Raw genomic sequence first — 20,029 nt, 5'->3', positions numbered from 1 at the left:
TGTGCAGTCTGATAGAGTGGGAAGAAGGATACTGTGCCACGTGTGCATCTCTGTTCATGTTAGTTTACCTGGTGGTCCTGAAAAACAGCTTTTGAATTACTGCCCCTCACCTGTGGCATTAATAGGCCATGCTTTGCAGGACTGTAGCTTCACTTCTCAGAAGTCTAAAAAAAAGAAAAAAGAAAGCAGTCTGATGTGTGAGTTAGTACCTTTCATTAAGCTAAGTTAAAAATTCCTTGGAAAGTGCTTAATTAGAGTTGGCTCTATGTTAAATGTGTGATTAAATAACACTTAGCTGCTACCTTTAACAGCTTTTGATGCTTCAACATTGTATATTCCTTGTTCCCTGTCAGCACAAATACAGTAAGGAGCTGTGTATATATATATATATATATATATATCTGTATTTACTGTTGCTCTTCCCTGACAAGACGATTATCTTATCTCTTGTGTGTTTTGATAGGTGCTTGAAGATGTAGACCAGTGTTGTCAGGCTCTCTCCCAGAGATTAGGAACACAGCCATATTTCTTCAATAAGCAGTAAGTTACTCTCTACAGAAGTGGTACATACACAAAAAGCACCACCTGTCTATCTATATGTATTTGTATATAACAAACATGCATACAACTATACACTTATATATATGGAAACCTGTTTAGTGTTACATTAGCAGTTGAGGAAATTTGAACGTGTGGCTGCAATACAATTTTAGAAACAAGCTGCTATAGTTTTTTTAAAGGAAAGTTTATGTAAGGCCTTTTTTAATTGAGAATTCATTTTTATTCCTACTTGTGTTTATCAAGAGAGCACCGCAGCTCACGTAGGCCACAAGCCTGCACCTGCATACAGTTAATTTCTTAAAAAGAAACTAACAAAGATACATTTATAGCTTGCATTTCTTAGGAGGTGTTCTTTACTAAGCAAAGGACAGGAGATAAAAGAATAACCTGGCCTTTGTCAGATGTCTTTTGCTTCCATTTGTTGATGCCAATTGCAAAATGCTATCTTTTTTCTCTCTGTAATTCAGTGGGTTTTTTACATATTTAAATTGAATGCTAAATACAATCCATGGGGTACTTCCTGGGTTGCTTTCAGGGCTGATAACAATAGTGTAATGAACTGTGCTGAAAACCTCCAGGTCTGCCAGGCTCTTGTTTGTAGGTATCCTCTGCAGCCAGAGCTGGGGGTTCTGTGGATGAAACACTACTAGGGGAGTAACACTGAAAAACAGCAAAATGACCCCATGTTTGTGTGACAGTTAACCAAGAGCATGCTGAAATTTCTGCAAAGTCTCCTGTGACACCTGCTTTGGTGCTTGCTAAATTCAGCGTTGCTTGTTTAATTCTCAGTTCTTAGATTGCGTGGTTACCTGCAAGTTACTCAAACCAGAGATGGGTTTGAGTAGGTTGACTTGCCTCTCAAAACGTCTGTTCTGTTCTTCTGTTTTTACAGGCCAACTGAATTAGATGCTCTGGTATTTGGACACCTGTTCACAATCCTTACTACTCAACTAATCACTGATGAACTCTCTGAAAAAGTGAAGAACTATGGTAACCTCACAGCCTTTTGTAGGCGAATAGAGCAGCAGTACTTTGAAGGTCATGATAAAGACAACTCTGCAACTGCTCCAGCCAGATCTGCTAAAAGGTCCTCACTGAGATAAGCATGTTGTTTGATGGTCAGGGTGTGCTGCATTTCAGTTTTGGTTTTTGTTGTTTATCGAGTTGCTTTTGAAAATGTTTATTCAATTGGTTCTGAAGCTGCCAAATCCCTCTGAAGCAAGAACTCCTCTCTAAATGTAGTTTTAGCATTGTAGAATACACCGTGCACATTTAACTTGAAATGACTGCGTGGGCACCTGGATTTCAATAGGCTGCATGCCACTTACACTGAAGTGACCTTGGGAGAATACTGTATCTGTACTAAAAAGAATAAAAGATTTTTAAAAGTTTCTCTGATCTTTCTAAATGGTTTTTGCTAAGCTTCACAGCAGTGTAATAGTTTCTGTGCATCCCTACAGTAAAAAGGCAAAAGGAACACAGCTTGCATAAAATAGCAAACAAATCATTTGACTTTGTAATAAAACTCATTATAGGAAAATGCTTCCTCCTTGTGCCAGTACCCGTAGCCTTTCATGTGCTTGCACTTCAAAAATTAATGTCAACAAAGGTGCCAGCATTTGTAAACTAGTGGTTAAAAATAGGGCTCTCGGGCTTTTTTTTTTTCCTTCCCCTCATACTATTCCTGTTAGAATAACACTTCCACCTTTCTTTATGCCCTTGCAGTACAGTAAGAAAAGTTGAAGCCCTCACCATGAAGGGCAAGGCCGCTTTGAGCAACAGAAGTGCAAGCTTCCCTGTGCTGTCTCTAACAGGTACTATAAGGCAGAAAAAAGGATGTTCATCCTCATCTGCCTGGACAGCTGGTAGGAGCATCAGAGGTGCCGCCTGGTGATCAAGTTATGGGAGTCAGTTAGATATGTAGGATCCTGTTGGCAGAAAATGTGGAGGATGCTGTATGGTAAACAGAGTCCACACTGCTGTTTTGGACAGCGTTGGAGAACTGAAGTTCTCCTGCCTCAGTGAAAATGCCTTCAGGAACTGAGTGACAAGAATGTCTTGTAGCTTTGCAACATTACAACTGATGAGATTCTAATCAGTCCTTATTTTGTGTCAGCGTGTTAGAACAGCTACTGGCTGGCATTACATCTTACTCTGTTTGCCTTATTTCTGCTTTTACTTCTCGTTCACCATTGGTTTTCAGATTAGAGTTCTTTTTTTCTTCCTTCCTGTGATTCCACATTTTTTTCTCCTCAGTTAGTTTTGCTCTTTGTTTGAAATGAAATTTGCTTACGAGGCATCTGCCTGTTTCTACCTTCAGTATGTTAACACTGCTATTAAACTTTGAAATAGTTGCTGGGGTGGTTTGCTTCCCAAAATGAGGTGGTGTGAGCCTGCGGCTGGCATGCCTCAGTCCTCCTGCCTCCACAGCCTGTGATGCACATCAGCACAGTAATACAGCAGTAAGCAAAACTATATCCTCTGGTGCTCCAAAAACCCAGGTAATCTGGACCTTTTCAAGGAAAGAGAGATTGTGCGTAGGCCTCTGTCTTTCTGGTATTTCTTTGAGCATGTTAAATAGCATCACTTTGCTTTGCTGTGTCAGTTGTGCTTGATGCTCTTCCAGAAGTGCTAACGACCCAGGGAAAATGCTGGTGGCAAAACCAGTCCTCACGTGCTCAACACAAACTGGGAACCTGCCTGAGCAGTCTGACTTGTTGGAACCATTGTGTTTTGGTACCATGAAATATATTTATTTGGCTGTACCTTCCAGTGTCAGAATTACTGCATGGCTTGAACTGTTATGCAGCGATTGAGATTTTTGGCTGCTGTTTCCTCCTCAAAACCTGAGCAGAAAGCAGCAACATGCCTTGCATTGGCTGGGTCTCTCTTGGCTCTGTGGCTCATGAACCACTGCTACTTATTCATACTGCGAGGGACCAGCATTGCCAGCTTAACTGGAAAATGGAGCTGAATTCCTGCTGCCTCCTTTCTGATCTGGGACTCACATTGGAGTTGAACTAAGGTAAGTATCTGTGCGTAAGCGGGGCTTGGCTATCTGTCAGATCACTTCTGCTAGGAGAGGAACGCTGCCCTTGTTCTGTGTTTCAGTTTCTCAGCTTCACAAGTTGGGCTTTAGTTTAAAAAGGAGTTCGGACAAAACAATCATCTCTTGATTGCTTAGTGACAGTTTCTGCTATCTGAGTGTTGGTAGCTGAGAACCCAGAAGTTTCATTATTTTTTATATTAATACTTTCCTGTATTAATGTCACTTCTGTAAAAATTAGGAAGTGAATTTGTTGTGGAGGTTTTATCGGACTGGGGAGAATGGCATACTGTGATAAGCACTGCTTTGAGAGAAATCCTCTCCGATAGGTCTGAAAGCTAGCAGTGCTGCAAAGGTGGGGAATCCTGGATAAAAACAGAAGTATCTTAATCCAGGAGGATTAAACTTGGATTTACTTCCTATGGACTTCAGAGCACCATTCACAAACGCAGGATTTAACTTGGCTTCAGTGGTTTTGGCTGGTCTGCTACCAGTAAATTAAACTGCAGGAGTAATTTACTTGGTGGATTTTCAAAGCCACCTTTGCATGAGCATTAACTTACACACAGCCTGAGAAGCACCAATGGTCATGTATTCCTCCTCTGTTAAGGAATGCAGTGGCCGTTGGCCTATTTCTTACTGAATTTGAGAGACTGCTTTGAAATGACAGCGTTGGTTTAAACCCCATTGCTGTATTTTGGCAAGAACAGGTTTCTCTGAGGATGAGCGAGCACTGGTAAGACAGCACTTGGAATGCTGAGCTGATAGTCATTGCAAATGTTGTGTGGTAACGCCTAGCAAGATTTTAACTTCACAGGAAAAAAACCTGCTGAGGTACCATATGTATTCACCCACTTTGAATGTGTCATCTAGAAAACATGCCCGAATGCTGTGGAAGTGGTTCAGTGAAAGATAGCGATCTGTTCCAAGCAAAGTTTGTGTAAATCCGAGCTACCCAGACTGCACTTAAGGATATGGAGACAGGCAAATTACACGGAGCTTTCAGTTCTGAAGTGAGAGGACATGCAGGGATCTGCAGGCTAACCTGAATAGTTTCTGAAAGCTTAACCCCTCCCCCTCTTGCTTCTTGAGTGTGACTTTGATACCTTCATTAGTAAAATAAAATTTAAAAAGGATGTTTGATTTCCTTAAGAGCAGACCTGGGATGTTCACAACTGCACGTCCTTCTATGCAATCTCTAAACTGAAGGCTACAAGAAAAGTCTTTGCTACCGATGTTGAAGATAGCTATTAAACTCATAGGTGGAGGACACTGAGCTCCACCAATACAAGAAGCTGTGAAGCTTTCATAGATAACACTGCTAGCATGAGTTTTGCTGCAGAGCAGCTGAGCTCAGCACTGAGGACCATGGCTTGCAGACCACGCTCTGTCCTGTAAAGGACAGTGACTGCTGCTGAGCTGCTGTGCACAGCTTAAGAAAAAGAATGAAAAGCTGAAACATGACCAGCAATAAAGCCAGGTAGGAACTTCTTATTTCCCAAAATTAGGACAAAAATAAGATTTCTAGCACAAGGCATGTCAGGAGCAGCTGTGCTGTGGCTTAATGTACATACTTTGAATATGCTCCACCACAAGAACTGCAAGGATCACTCGGCCAGAGCGGTACACATGGTTGTAAAAGCACTTATCTACAAGAGAATGGACACTGTGGAGTTTGAACGTGTACATCACTTACCCTTGGTGGATTTCTTCTCATTGCCTTTCTGTTCCATTGATTGTTTACTACAGAGATGCTCAAGCTGAATAAGTTCTTGTTGGAAAGTGGCAGCTTCTTTCCTTCCTGACAGAGCGAAACCAAATGGGAAAGCTGTGGTGGAAATAACCGCTCCTCTGTTCCAGGGTGCTGCTGTGGCACTGTGCTGCTCGACTACGGCAACATCTGCGTTGACTGTGGGGTGATGGAGAAAGTGGTTTCAGAGATGAGAGTGGTGGTACAGCAGGCACTTGTCGTATTGCAGGTGCTTGTAGGCTGAGGAAGACAACAAACAGAAAAGGGATTTTGTTGTTTAGAGTTGCTTTTACTGTGTATAACAGATTTGATTGCTGCAGACTGAAACAAAGCCCAGTTTTAGAAATGTTTTATAATTATATATCTTTATTGCACAAGAAAAGTGGCAATGTTACTGTGCGTCCTTTTTGGATGTTCAGAGTTGTGCCCCATAGGCAGAAGGTTGGTGGCAGTGTCTCTGCCTTGAATCAGTGCAGCAAGGCCTGCTGCCCTGGGAGGACAGAAACCATCGTCATGAATTTGAACATTAAATAGTGTGGACTGGGAGTGGTTTGTGTGAGGCAAACAAAAGCCAAGCAAAAACTAAAAACCCAACCTGGAACCTTGTGTGTCCTGATCTTGTCCAAATGCATTAACACTTATGCTGCAAATGTTTGAGGGTATCTCTTTTCTCTCCCTTCCTCCCTCTCTCTCTCTCTCTCTTGCTTTTTAATTACAACGGAACTATTGCATGACCCCATGTTTTCCTAATGGCTTTTAACAAGCAAGGGCTGCCCTTCCACAGAGGTGAGCATCCCAAAGGCCAGCACATTTTAGCTCAGTGGGTAGAAGTGCGGGGTCCTGTATCTGAATGCACAGCATTGGGAAATGGAGCATCCACCCTTCTCCACTGTAGACAGTGACTTGAAAACAGCCTGTGATGTAAAAGCAGCTGGGATTTCAGCCACAGGCCTCACAGTGCTGATTCTGGTTTCCAGCTGATAGCTCTTCTGCTTCTCCTGCCCCTCTCTGAAGGCAGTTCTTCTCCACTGGGGAGTGACTACTGCTGCGTTTTATACTGCTGTGATGAGGTTACCAAAGAAACATTAGGTAAAGGATCTTTGGATTTAGCAGCTTTCTCTAGGATTTATCACTCCATACATCAGATAGTAAAACCTGTAGTATTGAGTGGTGTTAATGAGATACACATCTGCTGTGCTCTCAGCCTTTTATTTCTCTTCCACCTCTCCAAGGAGAAAAACAAAACCTGGCAATCTCCTGCTTCTCAAATGTACTTAAAACTTGGGCTGGTGGAAAAAAAGAGCTTAGCACAGCCCGGCACATGGAGAATGCTGCTGAGCTGCACTTAACCGTGCCTCTTAGGATCAGCCACGCTGCTCAAAAACACTTCATTTCCTGTGGCTTTCCTTCTTTACAAGCAGAGCGCAGCTCCAATGGCTCTCACAACAATTATCACCCACTTGTTCTGCAGGTTTGAAGTTTTTTGCATTAGTCAGGTTGAGAAATTCATGGTATTAATCATGACTGAAGTTGTTATTTATCACCTGCTGGGTGAGAAATAATAATTTTGGCACTACTGGGGCAGCAGACCAGAAGTACCAAATTAAGTAAAACATCTAAACACTAGCAAGGATCATTTCTCTGATTAATGAATTGTTACAAAGAAAAAGTGCTGTTTGTTATCTGATCTTAGGATAAAAGCGGGACTTGGAAGTAAAACCCATTAGCAAAGTCCGGCTGCGCTGTGATGTAGTTTGAAACTTTCCTGGCGGATCTCTGCTGTCATTCACTGGCTGTGAACACGCACTCAGCTGAGGCAAAGTTGCAGTTCTTGGCTCACACCCCCATTGCCAACTTTGCAGAAAGTAGCGTTTGGCAAAGAGCTCGAGGCCCATTGTGTAACTGCTGGAAAGAAATGCTGAAACTACTTCAACCTTCTAGGACTTGTCTGGGCTGGAAGGTCCTGCCATACAACAGTCACCAGACTGGCAAAACACCCTTGTGTGAAGGCGGTAATGGGGGCACAGGAAGTAGAATAAGCAACATCAACAGAAGTGAGTTTATACCCAGGTAACTGTATCCATACACAGGGGCCATCAGTCATCTACTGGATTAAAAATCCCACAGATACTTGCTGCCTGACCAAAGGTATTTCACATGTAAATGCAAAAAGGGCCTACGCTGATGTGGTTCCATTGAAATGAGGTGTGTGTGTGCTTTTGTAATTGCAAACCACTGTGTCACCATGATGTGCCCCATCCTCTCCCTGAAAGACTGTGGTGAGGAGCTGAGGAGCTGACCAGGTAGGAATGCCCACGGAAACTCCATTTTCTGGGTTCATAAATGAGGTGTAAAAACTTGCTCTCAGCTTTGAATATGGTCGAAGAACTCAGCCCTGTAGAGAAGGGCCACCACTAAAAACAAATGAACTTCAGGCTCAGGTTTTTTTGTTGTGGCTTAAAGAAAAAACAAACAAACAAAAAACCAAAAAAGCAAACACAACTTATATTAGAGGCCCTTTTTTGCTCCAGCTAATATATTCTCTGGAAAGAAGACATAGCCGAAACCACTGCAGTCTACCAAACCAGCATACACAGAGGCTGACTTGAAACCATGAGCTGACATTGCAGGCTGATGTGAACTCATGCCTTTCCTATCTGGCTTAATGTTGACAGTATTCCAGCTTGTCAATAAAAACTCCATTCCTTTTTCCTTTTCCCTTTTCCCTTTTTCTTTCCCTTTCCTTAAGCAAGCTTTACCTCAGGCAGATGCTTTATAATGTAGATTTTTTTTTACCTTAAAGTTTATTCTACATTTAAAAAGAAATTTAGAGACCCCAAGGATGTGGGGTGTGATGGTCACCTTCACGACAAGAGTTGCTCGAATCACCTCACTTCTATGGTTTGTGCCTTCCGTTCAGTGACAAGGATTTGAAATGAGAATGAAAAGGATGCCCAGACATAAGAGCAGTTTAGGGCCTGGCAAGTGGAAGGCCATCCTCCCAGGCTGAGCAGGCAGCCATCAGGGGGTATCAGTGCCTTGTTGCAGGCACTGTGGGGAGGAATTAGTGCTGCTCAGCCTCGATGAATATTGTGTTGCTGGAATGAGGAGCAGCCATCACTCGTGGTGCTTAAACTATAGCATGATCCTGCTGCCAGAGTGTGCTCCCTTTTTCTGTTTGTTTTCTCTCATAATGGATTCACATTTTTTACCAGTTTTTGCCAAAGACTTTCCAGCTGTGGATCAGCCTCTCTCCTTGTAGACCTCAGGGTGTCTGTGTCATCCCCTCAGGGACGGTAGCATCTCTCTCTGCTTTTATCTACCAAGCAGAATTTTGGCCAGCTTCTCTTGACTTTGAAGCTATCTTTTGCTGGTCACATGATTCTCTCACTCTTGTGATCAGCAGTTCTGTCACTGATGCCCGGGATAATCAACTGAGATTATCTTGTGATGACTGCCTCTCATCTTTCAGATGTTAGGAAGCTGTTAGGCTAAGAACTGCCCCTTTTTTCTCTTCCCAAGACAATAAAATCTCCCATTCAAGTCCACTTTCTGCTTCTACCTCTATTCTTGTAAATTCCTCTCTAAAATTCCTATGCAGTTTCTGTTGGCTCCTTCCCTCAGAAGTGAGAGTATTTTGATCTACAGTGCCTCCTAGCCAAGAAGTATACAGCCAAATTACTGACTATCTCTAAGATCTCTTTCATTTGCAGCTTAAGTCTGTGTTGAAGCATGCTTAAAGAACCAGTTGATGGAGATCAGTAGTTTGGGGGCATGATGGGAAGGGTACTTTTCTATCTACTTGAATAAATTCATCTCCAGCATATTTTGTCATGGGTTATAATGTTTTGCAAAAGGCAGGTAGGTTTATGCATGTGTGTGATGATCACAGGCATTAGGCCAGACCTGCCTGTTAACTTCTGTATGACAAGCGAGCATGAGCACACAGGGCTTTCTATTATGTCAAAACATGCTTGTAGCAAAGCATAAGAACAGTGCTGCGGAGAATGCTGCCCGTCAGCTGATGGAAATGTTTCTGACACACAGGACAGCTCCTGAGTACCTGTTTCAAAGGAGGAGCTTTTATCTGGTTCAGCACTGTCCTGGGGTCCTTCCTGCCTTAGCTGCTACTTCATGGTCTTACTGTACTGGGAAAAAGAACTTAGAGAAGGTTTTTACGCCTATGGATCCCCCTGCCTGCTCTGCATTGGAAGAGATTCCTCATGCCACTAAAATCACCTTAAAGCAAACAGAGAAACCAGCTTTCTAGGCTTGTTTAGATGGAGAGAAGTGCCCTTCAACCCTACTCTAACCCTACCACTTTCTGCAACAGTGAGTCCTCATGCTGCTTCCACAGGAGCACCTCCTCACTGCTGAGGGGTTAAGAGCATGAAATGCTTAAATGAAGCTTTTAAAAGAGGAAAAAAAACTGGTAGCAATAGCAGGATGGAGTTCCATTTCAGCCCTTAGCTCAGATCAGTGGGTTTGTTAGTGCCCTGTGCTCTCTCCGCAATGAATTGGAGCCATGTCTTGCACTGCAGCCAGCAGAAGCTGTTTGACGCATCACTAAGGCACATGTTTGAAACGTCACTGGTCTGCAATCAAATGAGTGATTTCTAGCCAAAGATTACAAAATACTTGGCAAACTGAACCAAGTGGATGAGTCAGATAGCAAAACCTGTTTGACAGAAGAGCTAAGTCAAGGCACAGCAGTTGCAAGTAATTTGTCCCAAATGCTAGCAAGGCAAAATCTGGACCAGGAGGCTGGAGGCTGCCTTCCCAGCTGCACGCTCCAACCACCACACTGCATTCTTCGCTTCTCTCTTAACCAGAAAGGCCTCTGAAAATAACCCTTCAAAGGCATTTCTTGGTAGTAACAAATGAACCATCAAAACCTAAACAAAGAACCTGGCAGCGGAGAGATGAGAGTTAACAAACAGAAATAACTAGGCCTGCTTTGTCCTCTGCTTATTTCCAAACAAATAAAACCCAGGCCATTTGTACAGACTTCCTCTTTCTCCTCTCCTTTGCAGCTGCTTAGGAGTCCCCAGGAGACAGCACCACTTTCCTTTGCTTTCCAATCTTTAAAATATATTCATTCCAGTTTTCAAATTGCTATTTTGTAGTGCTAAATCTCTACCCACACTAATTTCTCCAGGTCAGAATCTGACCCTGATTTGAACAAAATCTGGAGTCAAATATTCACACCAGAATGCTTCTGCCTTGCTGCATGTCAGATGCCATCTTCCTGCAAATGTGTCACACACCTTGGAGTGCAGCTTGTGGAACTGATGAGGTGAAGAGCACCGCGGAGCAGCTCTGTGCTGGTAATCACAGGACTGAAGAAACACATACATCATCTGCCACATAGGTTGGCATTTCAAGTAAAAAACCTTCACAATGTGTAAGATGTTGGACAAATGATGGCCATATGCATGTTTGTCTCTGTGCAGATGTCTTTGCGTTCTCAGCTAGGAAAAAGCTGAGGTAGGCTCTTTTTTGCCGACAGTTTAATATTAGTGACACAGTTTATGTCCTCTGCAAAAACAATAATGGAGGATAAGGTGACATAAATTATTTGCAAATCGTTTGACATATGCAGGGCATTGTCCTTGCAATAATCACCATCAGTCTGTCAGTTTAAGATATGAACCGTGCCACTGCCATTTTATATCATTGTGTTAAGCTTTCACATGTTGTAATTTTACAGATTTGTTCTTTGCAGAACACTGCAACACAAATCAGATTGTATTATGTTTAGTCATATGCCGCGTGGAGCACCTTGCGGCAATTAGGGATACGGGAGACGAGCAAACAAACAGTGGCAGATAAGAACCAGCTCTTCCAAAGTTAGGGAATTTGTTAGGTACCATTACTCAACTTTCGTGGTCATTATTCAAGGCAAGAGGAATTATTTAAATTCATGCTAACATCAGTTGCTGGCTGCATGAGCAAAGTGAGCACTGGAAAGTATCGTACTGACAGATCAATTTAAAACCACCTTGTCTTTTTTGTTTCACCACAGCAGTCAGACACTAGGTTTGATTCTTATGAATAATGTGGGTTTTTCTAAAGTAAATATGCGGATTTCAGCTCACAAAAGACCCCGTAGGTGCCTGTAGTTTTAACCCTGCTTTCCATAGAGGCACAGAATGTCTCTGGAATAGCAATTAACTCAGCTTTGTCTCTTTTATTCTAGGCAAATTAATTCCTATGGTACAGTTAAACAAACAAACAAACAACCAACAAACAAACACAAAGACCTAAAGTCAATGGCTTGTTTTTAGCCTTCTTTAAAAATCTGAACTGCTCATTACTGTGGGAACCATTCACAAGTGCATTCTAAGTGCATTCAGTGCCAGCTACCTCATTTTAACCATTTGAGAAACATTTTAGCATGGAAGTGTGTCTTAATCAGGGGAGGAATCAGTAGGAAATACCGGAACATACATTCCAGAGTCCGCATTTCAGTGACTTTTTACTCTATTTTGAATAGAGAAACATGATTTGTTTTCCCCTGGGAAAGTTCCCCACATTCAGTTGTCAGCAGAACAGAATCTTTCTGCTTCCAGTGAGCCCTTAAACTAGAAAGATTTATTGCACTTACACCCTTGAAAGAACATATCTTTTTCTTTGAAGGCAGCCATTATCACCACCCCATTTTATATCTTTTCTGATAAGTGCAGGCAGTAAAGTAGATAAACTCCTTGCATACCAATTAAAGACACGCACACCGAGACGTATACTATCAGGGATGCTCAGAGTAATATTCTTCTGAACACAGTAGATATATCTAGGGAGTTTGACTTTTATTATTCTCAGCTTTACACCTCTGACATTTCTAAAAACACGGCGGAAATTAATGAATACTCGCCCAAGACTCTATTGTCTAATCTTGCCCCGGCGCTCATGAATTATGGAAAATGACAGATCAGCTGATGGCATATGGTGGGCTATTTTAGAACCACCCTTTTAACACAACCTAGGCTACAAAAAGCTCGTCACTGAATTTCATACAGCCATCTGACAAAATATTAGTCCTGTTTTACATGACACTTTAAGCAATGGCCTGTCTCCTTCACATCCAGCCTTGTATGATCATTGTCAAGCACAGAAAGTATGAAAGCTGGAGCCCTGAGCCTCAGGCTGCCTCTCTGTCTTATCAGGTAGGGTGCTGAAGCTCTAGCTCAAGCAGCCTGCTGGGACTGGAGATTTCCAGAAGCTACCTGTGGGCTCGGGGACATCTTGAAGCTCTTACACACAGCCTCCTCCATCTGCCTGTGCAAGGAGGTGCAAGGCTCCTTCTCCATGTGCCTTTCCCCAGGCAGAAGCAAGGCCTTTGCTCACATTGACTGGGGAAGGTGCAGCCTGGAGGGGCACAGTGCAGGTGCAGCACCCTGCAGCCAATCTAACAGCTCGGGCCCAAGGGTCGCAGCCTGTCCCGTAATGCAGGCACAGCAGGAAGCCTTCAGCCACAACACCTCCCACACGCTGTTCATGTGGCCAAGATGGTGGCAGGGGGCTGGTGGGTGCTGTCCTGTGTGCTGCTCCCTCAGGGCCTTGGCTGAACTATGCCGTGACCAAGGAACCACTTGCGCACTTGGGCTGAGACCTGCTGCTGGGATAGGGTTCCCTTTAAGAGAGGATTATGGGAAGCAATACATCTCATTCAGAACATCTGAGAGAGCCGCCGCTACACAAAGCACTAATCGGTAATTAATACAAATAAAAGAAACAATCCTTCATGATGCTGGTAATAATAACACCCCCGAGTTTGTTCTAATCCATCTTTTTGTCAAATGAAGCACCGGGGAATTTGTCTGCAACAATCGGAGTATTTTCAGAATCTTTGCTTTGATTTGCAGTGCGGGTTTAAGCGCATTTAGACCTCAGAATAAATAAGAAATAAATAATCAAAAGGAATAGCTTTAGTACTTACGAGCTGGTATTTATTATGCAGAGGGAATCTGTTCTACATGTATGTGCCTCTTATACTGAAATTTTTCAAAGCACAAAGCCCCTATTTACCTACAAACTGTATGGATTTACCTACAGATGTGGCAAAAGGCCACTGCACAAACCATGACAGCACCCTTACCTCCTGTCTGCCAGCTGAAGAATGCTGAGCTTCCTCCAGAGAAGCAGCACCTTCCACCACACCAGACAGCCCCGAACCTTTAAATAGCTCCGTATTCGTTATATTTAGGGACAATTACACCAGCGACTTCCTGGCTGCAAATATGATTCATTACTCTGAAGTAGAAGTAATACCTCTAATAGACTATGCATTGAGCTGACCCAAAATAGCTGCTGCTGAGTATTTGCTCCTGTGCCACTCCATGGTTGGATCTGTTAAATGATTCTAACCATAGACAGAAAGAACAGATCACCCTGTCGTGTAATTATTTGGCCCTACCCCTATATCTTTACGTAAACCGAATTTCAAAGGTGGACAACACCAAGCAGCATTTAATAGCGGGTTCTTAGGTATAATTTGTCTGGAACTTGCTGGGAGGTCATAAAACCGATTTTAAATTAAAAAATTTGCATTTGCCGTTTAGTCATCCTTTAGCTCTACTCGTACCATCATTCTTTGAGCTAAAGAAAAAAGAAAAAGCCGAAAAGAGAAATACAGGAGTGATTCTTTCTTCTGAGGGAAGGGAGCAGAAAAGGATCTCTTCCAGCCCTCATAGGGCTGAGGGCACAACTCCTGCTCCTGCCCTGCAATGATCCCACAGCACTGCCTGGCACCTGCACAGCTGTTCCTGCAGGGGTGTGCTGCCTTGCTATGGCCTCTGATCCTACGCACTGATGGGCTTACGCGAACTGGGGAGACTAAAAATGACTTCAAGAGACTATTATGCATCCATTCCCTACTGCAGAGCCCTAAACCATAAAGTAAGACCTATTTGCTTATGCACAATCCCTCTCTTTTTAGAGTGAAGCACACTCCCAGGAGCTCCAAGGACCTCCAGGTCACCCTCAGCACCCAAAGCAGATGGCAGTCCTCCTGCTGAAGCACTCACCCTGCCTGGTGCCTGGCTGACCTTAGCTGTACTCCATTCTAAACCATCCAGGGCTGGCTCTCAGCTTCTGGCCCAGGCACTGTGCTGCTCCTTTGGTTAGACACTGCACCCCATGCAGTATCTGATGCCACTGCTGAAAGCCTCACTGATGGAGTCTTAGGGTAACCCCAGTGCACCTCTCTCTGCTCAGGCTTGTACAGGGCATCTACAGTGCTGGTACGTAGTCCGGAAATCATAATAACTAATAATTAAACATTGAGTCAGATTAATCCCAGGCTTGCTTGCCCTGGATAATAATACTATTAATTCTCCAGAGAGGAAAGTAAGACAATAATGAGCAAACTAAACACACATAATTCCACAAAATGCACAGGAAGTATTTCCAGCCTTAATTTCGTAATATGGAATACTCATGTTGTAATATGGTGGTGACATAAAATATGCAGCAGTGGCAAAATAGAGGAAAGCTGATGGTCTGCCAAGGCTGCTTCTCCTTAACATGCAGATGGCTCCTGAGCAGTCACTCGTGCTGAGGCAGCCGCCTGCACAGAGCTCCCAGAGGGCTTCATCTGGCCCCGACATGGGATCACTCTATGGCTTGGGATCACGTGGAAACCCACCCAGACTGTGGGATGGCCTCAGAGGGTGCTCCCTGCCTGCTACCTCCATGTCAGCGACACTGTGCTTACAGGCAGCAATCTAGGTGCTGGGGAGCGACATCTGCATGATATATGGCTGCTGGCAAAATGATCCTGTCCGTGGGCTATTGCTGGCTCTAATTAAAGGAAGACACAGGCTACTGAGTTGGGGTCCCTTCCATCGAAGCTGAGAGGACAGCAATCTCCAGGAGAGCTGCAAAGGAGGACAGATTCATTTGACTGATTGCATGATGTCTGAATTAATGGTCAGGAAAAGAGCCATTATTGTGCTCTTACTGATAGTCTGCTGCTGGGAGCTTTTGCTGTGCTATCTGCTTGAACATGAAAGCAAAGCAATGCACTTGAGATACAGCTGTACCACAGCCTGTTTTTTTATATCTCCGAATATATATGTTCTGTGTTTGTATCAACAGCCTGAATTGCTCAGACAGAAAGCAAAGCACAACCACAAAACATTGTTGTGTGTGCAACACTTTTGCCTCTGCCAACGCCTGGCCCAGAGCTGGGGGGTCATTTCCAACCCAAAGCCCAGCTGCCTGTGGGGCAGGCTCAGGGCTGCTCTTCCCTCTCAGCCCAGCCCAGCTGCTCTGTCCTGCTGCAGGCAGTGGGGATTTGGGCTGCAGTCTCTGCTTTGGGAACAGCCCACGCTGCTGTCTGCCATTGCAGTGAAGCTGGATATGGTATCCCTCTCCTGGATCAATGTTACAAGGTTGAGTGCCTAATGCATAATGAACGTTCAATACGCTCAAATACAAATACCTTGTAAGGAGTAGGCTGTTAGTCAAACAAATGCTGCTCTAACTTTAAAACAGCCGTATTGTTTTATTGACACTGTGGGTGGCAGAGACAAAGCAAAGCATGGCAGGACACAAAACATGGCACCAAACAGCTTTGGCTCCTGGCCTTCTTTGCATCTCCCTGTTTCTGGGGCTGGGAAAAGCTCACTAATTAAATCCTGGTAGCCAAGCTGGAGCTGCTGGGAACAGAGGAGTGAGGAATAACTGCTATCAAACAACAAAGGCCAGGTGGCCCAGCATGTGCCTGACAGGTGGGAATATCTGGTTCAAACTCTTGGTGTTGGGGGAGTGCTTCTATTTTTTTGGAGGGGAGAGGAGGGCTTAATTCTTAGGAAAACACGTATGAGAAAAGTTTGGCTTCTCTCAGGATTACATTAAACTTTCAAAACCAGAGCAAGTTCCAGAGCTAAAATTAAGTTCACAAGCTACAGCAAGCTTGCAGGCTGGAATGAGCTTGCAAGCAACAACCTGCTTCCAACATTACATTTGAATGTAATGCTTACATCTCCCAACTCCTCAGGATCACAACAGACTTCTAGCTGGATTACATGGCTCACATGATCTTGCCAAGAGCAGTGGGATCAAGCTGTGGAGCTACTTCAGCGTGATCCTTCATTATAAGTACAACTCATCAGTCCCACCCCACTCAAAGGGCAGCATCCTGTGGCAAACTTCACCTCTTTTGGGAGTCTTCCACTACCAAGTGAAAGTCTCAGCTCAGACAAAATGAAATCAACAACAAATGACACGCCAGCCAGATTCCTGGTTTCTTATTTGCTACTTCTCTTTGGGAGTTGGCAGAAAATTCTGCTATAGCTCAAATACAACCCCAGTGCCAGCTGGCATTGTCTGTGTGGGTTTTGGCTCCTGCTGTGCACAGCACTGACCACCAGCACCACTGGGGTATAAATGTTTCTCATTTACAGTTAGTGTAGGCTTAAGACTCAGTGATTTCTACAGCCAAAAATGTGACATAATCTGATCTGTGTGTTATGCATGGAGAATCTCAACCTACACCCACACAGACAGGACCTGAGCAGCAGAACGAGTGTCTTCACAACTCTCCAGTACCAGCACGTGGAAAAATTTCTCCACTGTTTAAAAGTTTTTAACAAGGAACAAACCAACCTGCTGTTCTTTCAACTCATGATCAGAAATGGTTCAATATTTGTATTTTATTAGAAAGCAAATCTCAGCTCTTCTGATTAAAAATTCAGAGAATAAGAAGCAATTTGAGCAACAGTCTCTAATAGTGAATGGGAGGTGATTTTAACCATGCCAAAACCAATATGAGAAAAGCAGAGATCAGATGACATATTTTCCTTTGTATTAGAAATAGCGTCGAAGTGCTGTAATTGCACTATATTCATTGTTGAAATAAGTCCCTTCCTGTGCACTTTCTACAAGAAACCAGAATTATTTAATGAAGAAAGAAACATTTAACAAGACACTTTTTCACCATTACTACCATTAGTATGAGTTACTGAGAGTTACTGAGCACTCCTAAGGCATCAATTCAAAACCCAGCACTATTCAAATCAGTTTGAGTGTGTGCACGCACATTTGTACACAGCCAATAGATGAGGAATTCATACTGTTTGGATAAATTGGAATGGCAAGAAGAAAATACAGTGAACTATGCTGCAAAAGAAACAGGTAAATAGGGAGGAACTATGGATAAATGTCATTTAATGAATGTGCTATAAAAGGTATTTTTTCCATTATCAACTTAGAGCTGATTCATTCTCACATTCTATGTTAAAATCAGCTTTGCCATCACTGCTATGTCAGCTAAGTGCTGCTTCATAGGAATCTGTTATTACAGAATGAACTTCTATATTGGAACTTTGGAGTATTCATATTGAAATAGGTACACATATTGGTTTGACTCTTCTGTGAACACAAGCAGCTTTCCAGCAAGCAGGGACACCATGTTACGGAAAGGAAATATTCAAAGCAATCTATTTACAACATTATTTTAGTGGCTTCTGAAAAAAAAATATCATGTGCTTAAACTGTCAGCATTAGGACATGGAATTTATTTTCTCTCTGCCAATTAAAGTCTTTTTTTTTTTTTTTTCTGTGTCATGGCTCCAGGGCTCTTCACAGCAGGATTCTGCAGAGTCAGAAACAAATCTCGGTTTGCAGCAGTGTGTTCAGAGGGCTTATTCCCATTAGCTCTGGCTTAGGAACCAGCACCAGAGCTGCATTCTGGTCCTGCTCCTGGCACTCCCAGGCACCTGAGCCCCCTCAACAGCCACCTGTGCTCCCCGATTTAGTTTAGCTTTCCTAATGATACAGGACTGTGCTGACCCTCTCCTCATTCCCCAACACCCCCACGACACACTCCTGTGGCTACAAACATTTCCATGCATACTTTAAAGCAGTCTGGGGCTGATTTATTCAGTGCACCTGCACGGGGCTTGAGGGAACATTCTGCACCGCCCACAGCCTCCCAGGCACACACATTCCCCACCGACTCCTTGGTCATGACCCTGTCTCCTTCTCCTTCAGCCCAGGGTTGCATAGCTGAAATGTTTCACAGGAAGACGTGTCCGAGAGTGTTGGTGAACTGGTGGGATATGGGGCTGCTACTGCACTTCTTATCACAGAATTGCTTGTGTTGAAAGGGATACTTAGAGGCCATCCAATCCAAACCCTTGCAATAAACAGCGACACCTAAAGCTCCATCACACTGCTCAGAGTCTTGTCCATCCTCATACTGCCTGTCTCCAGGGAGAAGGCACATACCACTTCCCTAAGGCAACTTGTTCCAGTGCCTCACCACCTTTACCGTAAAAACATTTCATCTTCATGTCCAATCTAAATCTCCCCTCTTTTAGTTTGAAACCATTTCCCTTTGTCCTGTCACAACAGATGCTGCTAAAGAGTCGGCTCCCTTGCTTCTTATAGCCCTCCCTTGGACACTGAAAGGGCCTCATGTCCTACTGGGCTCTGGCTGACCCTTTAGCAGAGTTGCCCACTCTTCTATCAGTAACTTGTGTGATATGTCTCTGGGGAGGAGGTATGAAGGTGGTAGCTTTGGTTGGAAGCAGGAATGGGGCATCAGTACAGTGCCTTGTGGTGAGGTGCACTTGCCCTGATGCCTTAAAACAGAAAAAGGAAAGCCCTGGAAATCTCAACACATCTGGCCCTGTGCGCAGTCTTTCTTTCCTTCATTAAGATTTTGCCTGTTGGGATGAGTTGGAAAGGAAATCCCCTAAAGCTGCACAGCTAGGCAGATAAAATGAGACACTAATGGTCTCCCCTTACTGACAGCACTTCACCTGATGTACATGTGCAGGACAAAAGAAGTCGGGAGCTCTATCAGGCCCTTTTTGGATGTCTTGGAGGAATTAATCACATCAGTGCTTGCTGCACAAGGCTGCGCATTTCAGGCACTGTTTGTTCCTCCAGCTCTTTAAACAAGGAAACACTTCTTCCCTAGGATTCAGGGGTCAGGCTTGGTCCCCTTCTGACACCTCAGATCCTTTCAGTTTGCCTGCTGCTGTTCTGCTAAATGGTGGTGTGAGGTAATTTATTTGGGAGCAGGGTTAAAGTGTTAATGAGAACACCACATTTTTCATAAGCTCAGCAAAACCGAAAGCAGAATTCTCAGCTGAGAGATAGAAAAAAAAAAGAAATCCTCAGCACATACTGGAGCCAAGAAGCATATGGAGCCATTTTAACAGTTCTATCTTCTCAGGTTTCAAGGAAGTAAATCTAAAGCGCGGTCTGACTGCCAATACACATGCAGGAAGTGCATGCCTCCAACATCAGTACAGAGCAGGCTAATGGGAGCCCCGTTCCTGCGAGGTGCTGAGAGCCTTCACCTCCACTTGTGGCCCAGAGGACGGGTAGGTTTAGCACCTTGAAGGATTAGGCTTCTAAATGTCCCTACTGCCGATAGCACGTTTGCCAGGAGAATTGATTTGACAAGGGTAGCGATGTATGGCCATTAAATTGTTTGCAGATTTGACCTATCTGTCCATAGTAAGAAATAATACCTGAAGTGCCATAACTCTGTCAAACATTTCAAAGGAATTCTTGTTTAAAGATCGAATGCATTATGTAATCTCATAATGTCAGATTAGGACATAAAGCTCTGGAACATGACACAGAGCAGCGTTACAAGACATTCCGTGTCAGAAATTTTACAAACAATTTCTTCTGGCCCTCTCACATGTTAT

General features: G+C 43.6%; 1 protein-coding gene and 1 long non-coding RNA gene across 2 annotated transcripts in view; one reads left to right on the top strand and one right to left on the bottom strand.

Annotated features, from left to right (window-relative positions):
* Window positions 1-1,938, top strand: part of MTX2 (metaxin 2) — a 30,223-nt gene extending 28,285 nt beyond the window's left edge. The window contains exons 9-10 of the mRNA XM_015868438.2: window positions 464-540; window positions 1,454-1,938. Of these exons, the coding sequence (XP_015723924.1) occupies window positions 464-540; window positions 1,454-1,664 (288 nt within the window). The 3' untranslated portion in view covers window positions 1,665-1,938. The remainder of the gene's footprint in view (window positions 1-463; window positions 541-1,453) is intronic.
* The window catches only part of LOC107316666, a 60,789-nt gene continuing 40,869 nt past the window's right edge, over window positions 110-20,029 (bottom strand). The window contains exons 2-3 of the long non-coding RNA XR_001556503.2: window positions 5,304-5,597; window positions 110-164 (exon numbers count right to left, since the gene is read on the bottom strand). This is a non-coding gene — a long non-coding RNA (uncharacterized LOC107316666). The remainder of the gene's footprint in view (window positions 165-5,303; window positions 5,598-20,029) is intronic.

This window comes from Coturnix japonica, chromosome 7 (genome assembly GCF_001577835.2).
Source record: "Coturnix japonica isolate 7356 chromosome 7, Coturnix japonica 2.1, whole genome shotgun sequence".
In the NCBI taxonomy this organism is placed as follows: Eukaryota; Metazoa; Chordata; class Aves; order Galliformes; family Phasianidae; genus Coturnix; species Coturnix japonica.
The sequence above is the reverse complement of the archived record's forward strand: the minus strand, read 5'-3'. Positions and strand labels throughout refer to the sequence as shown.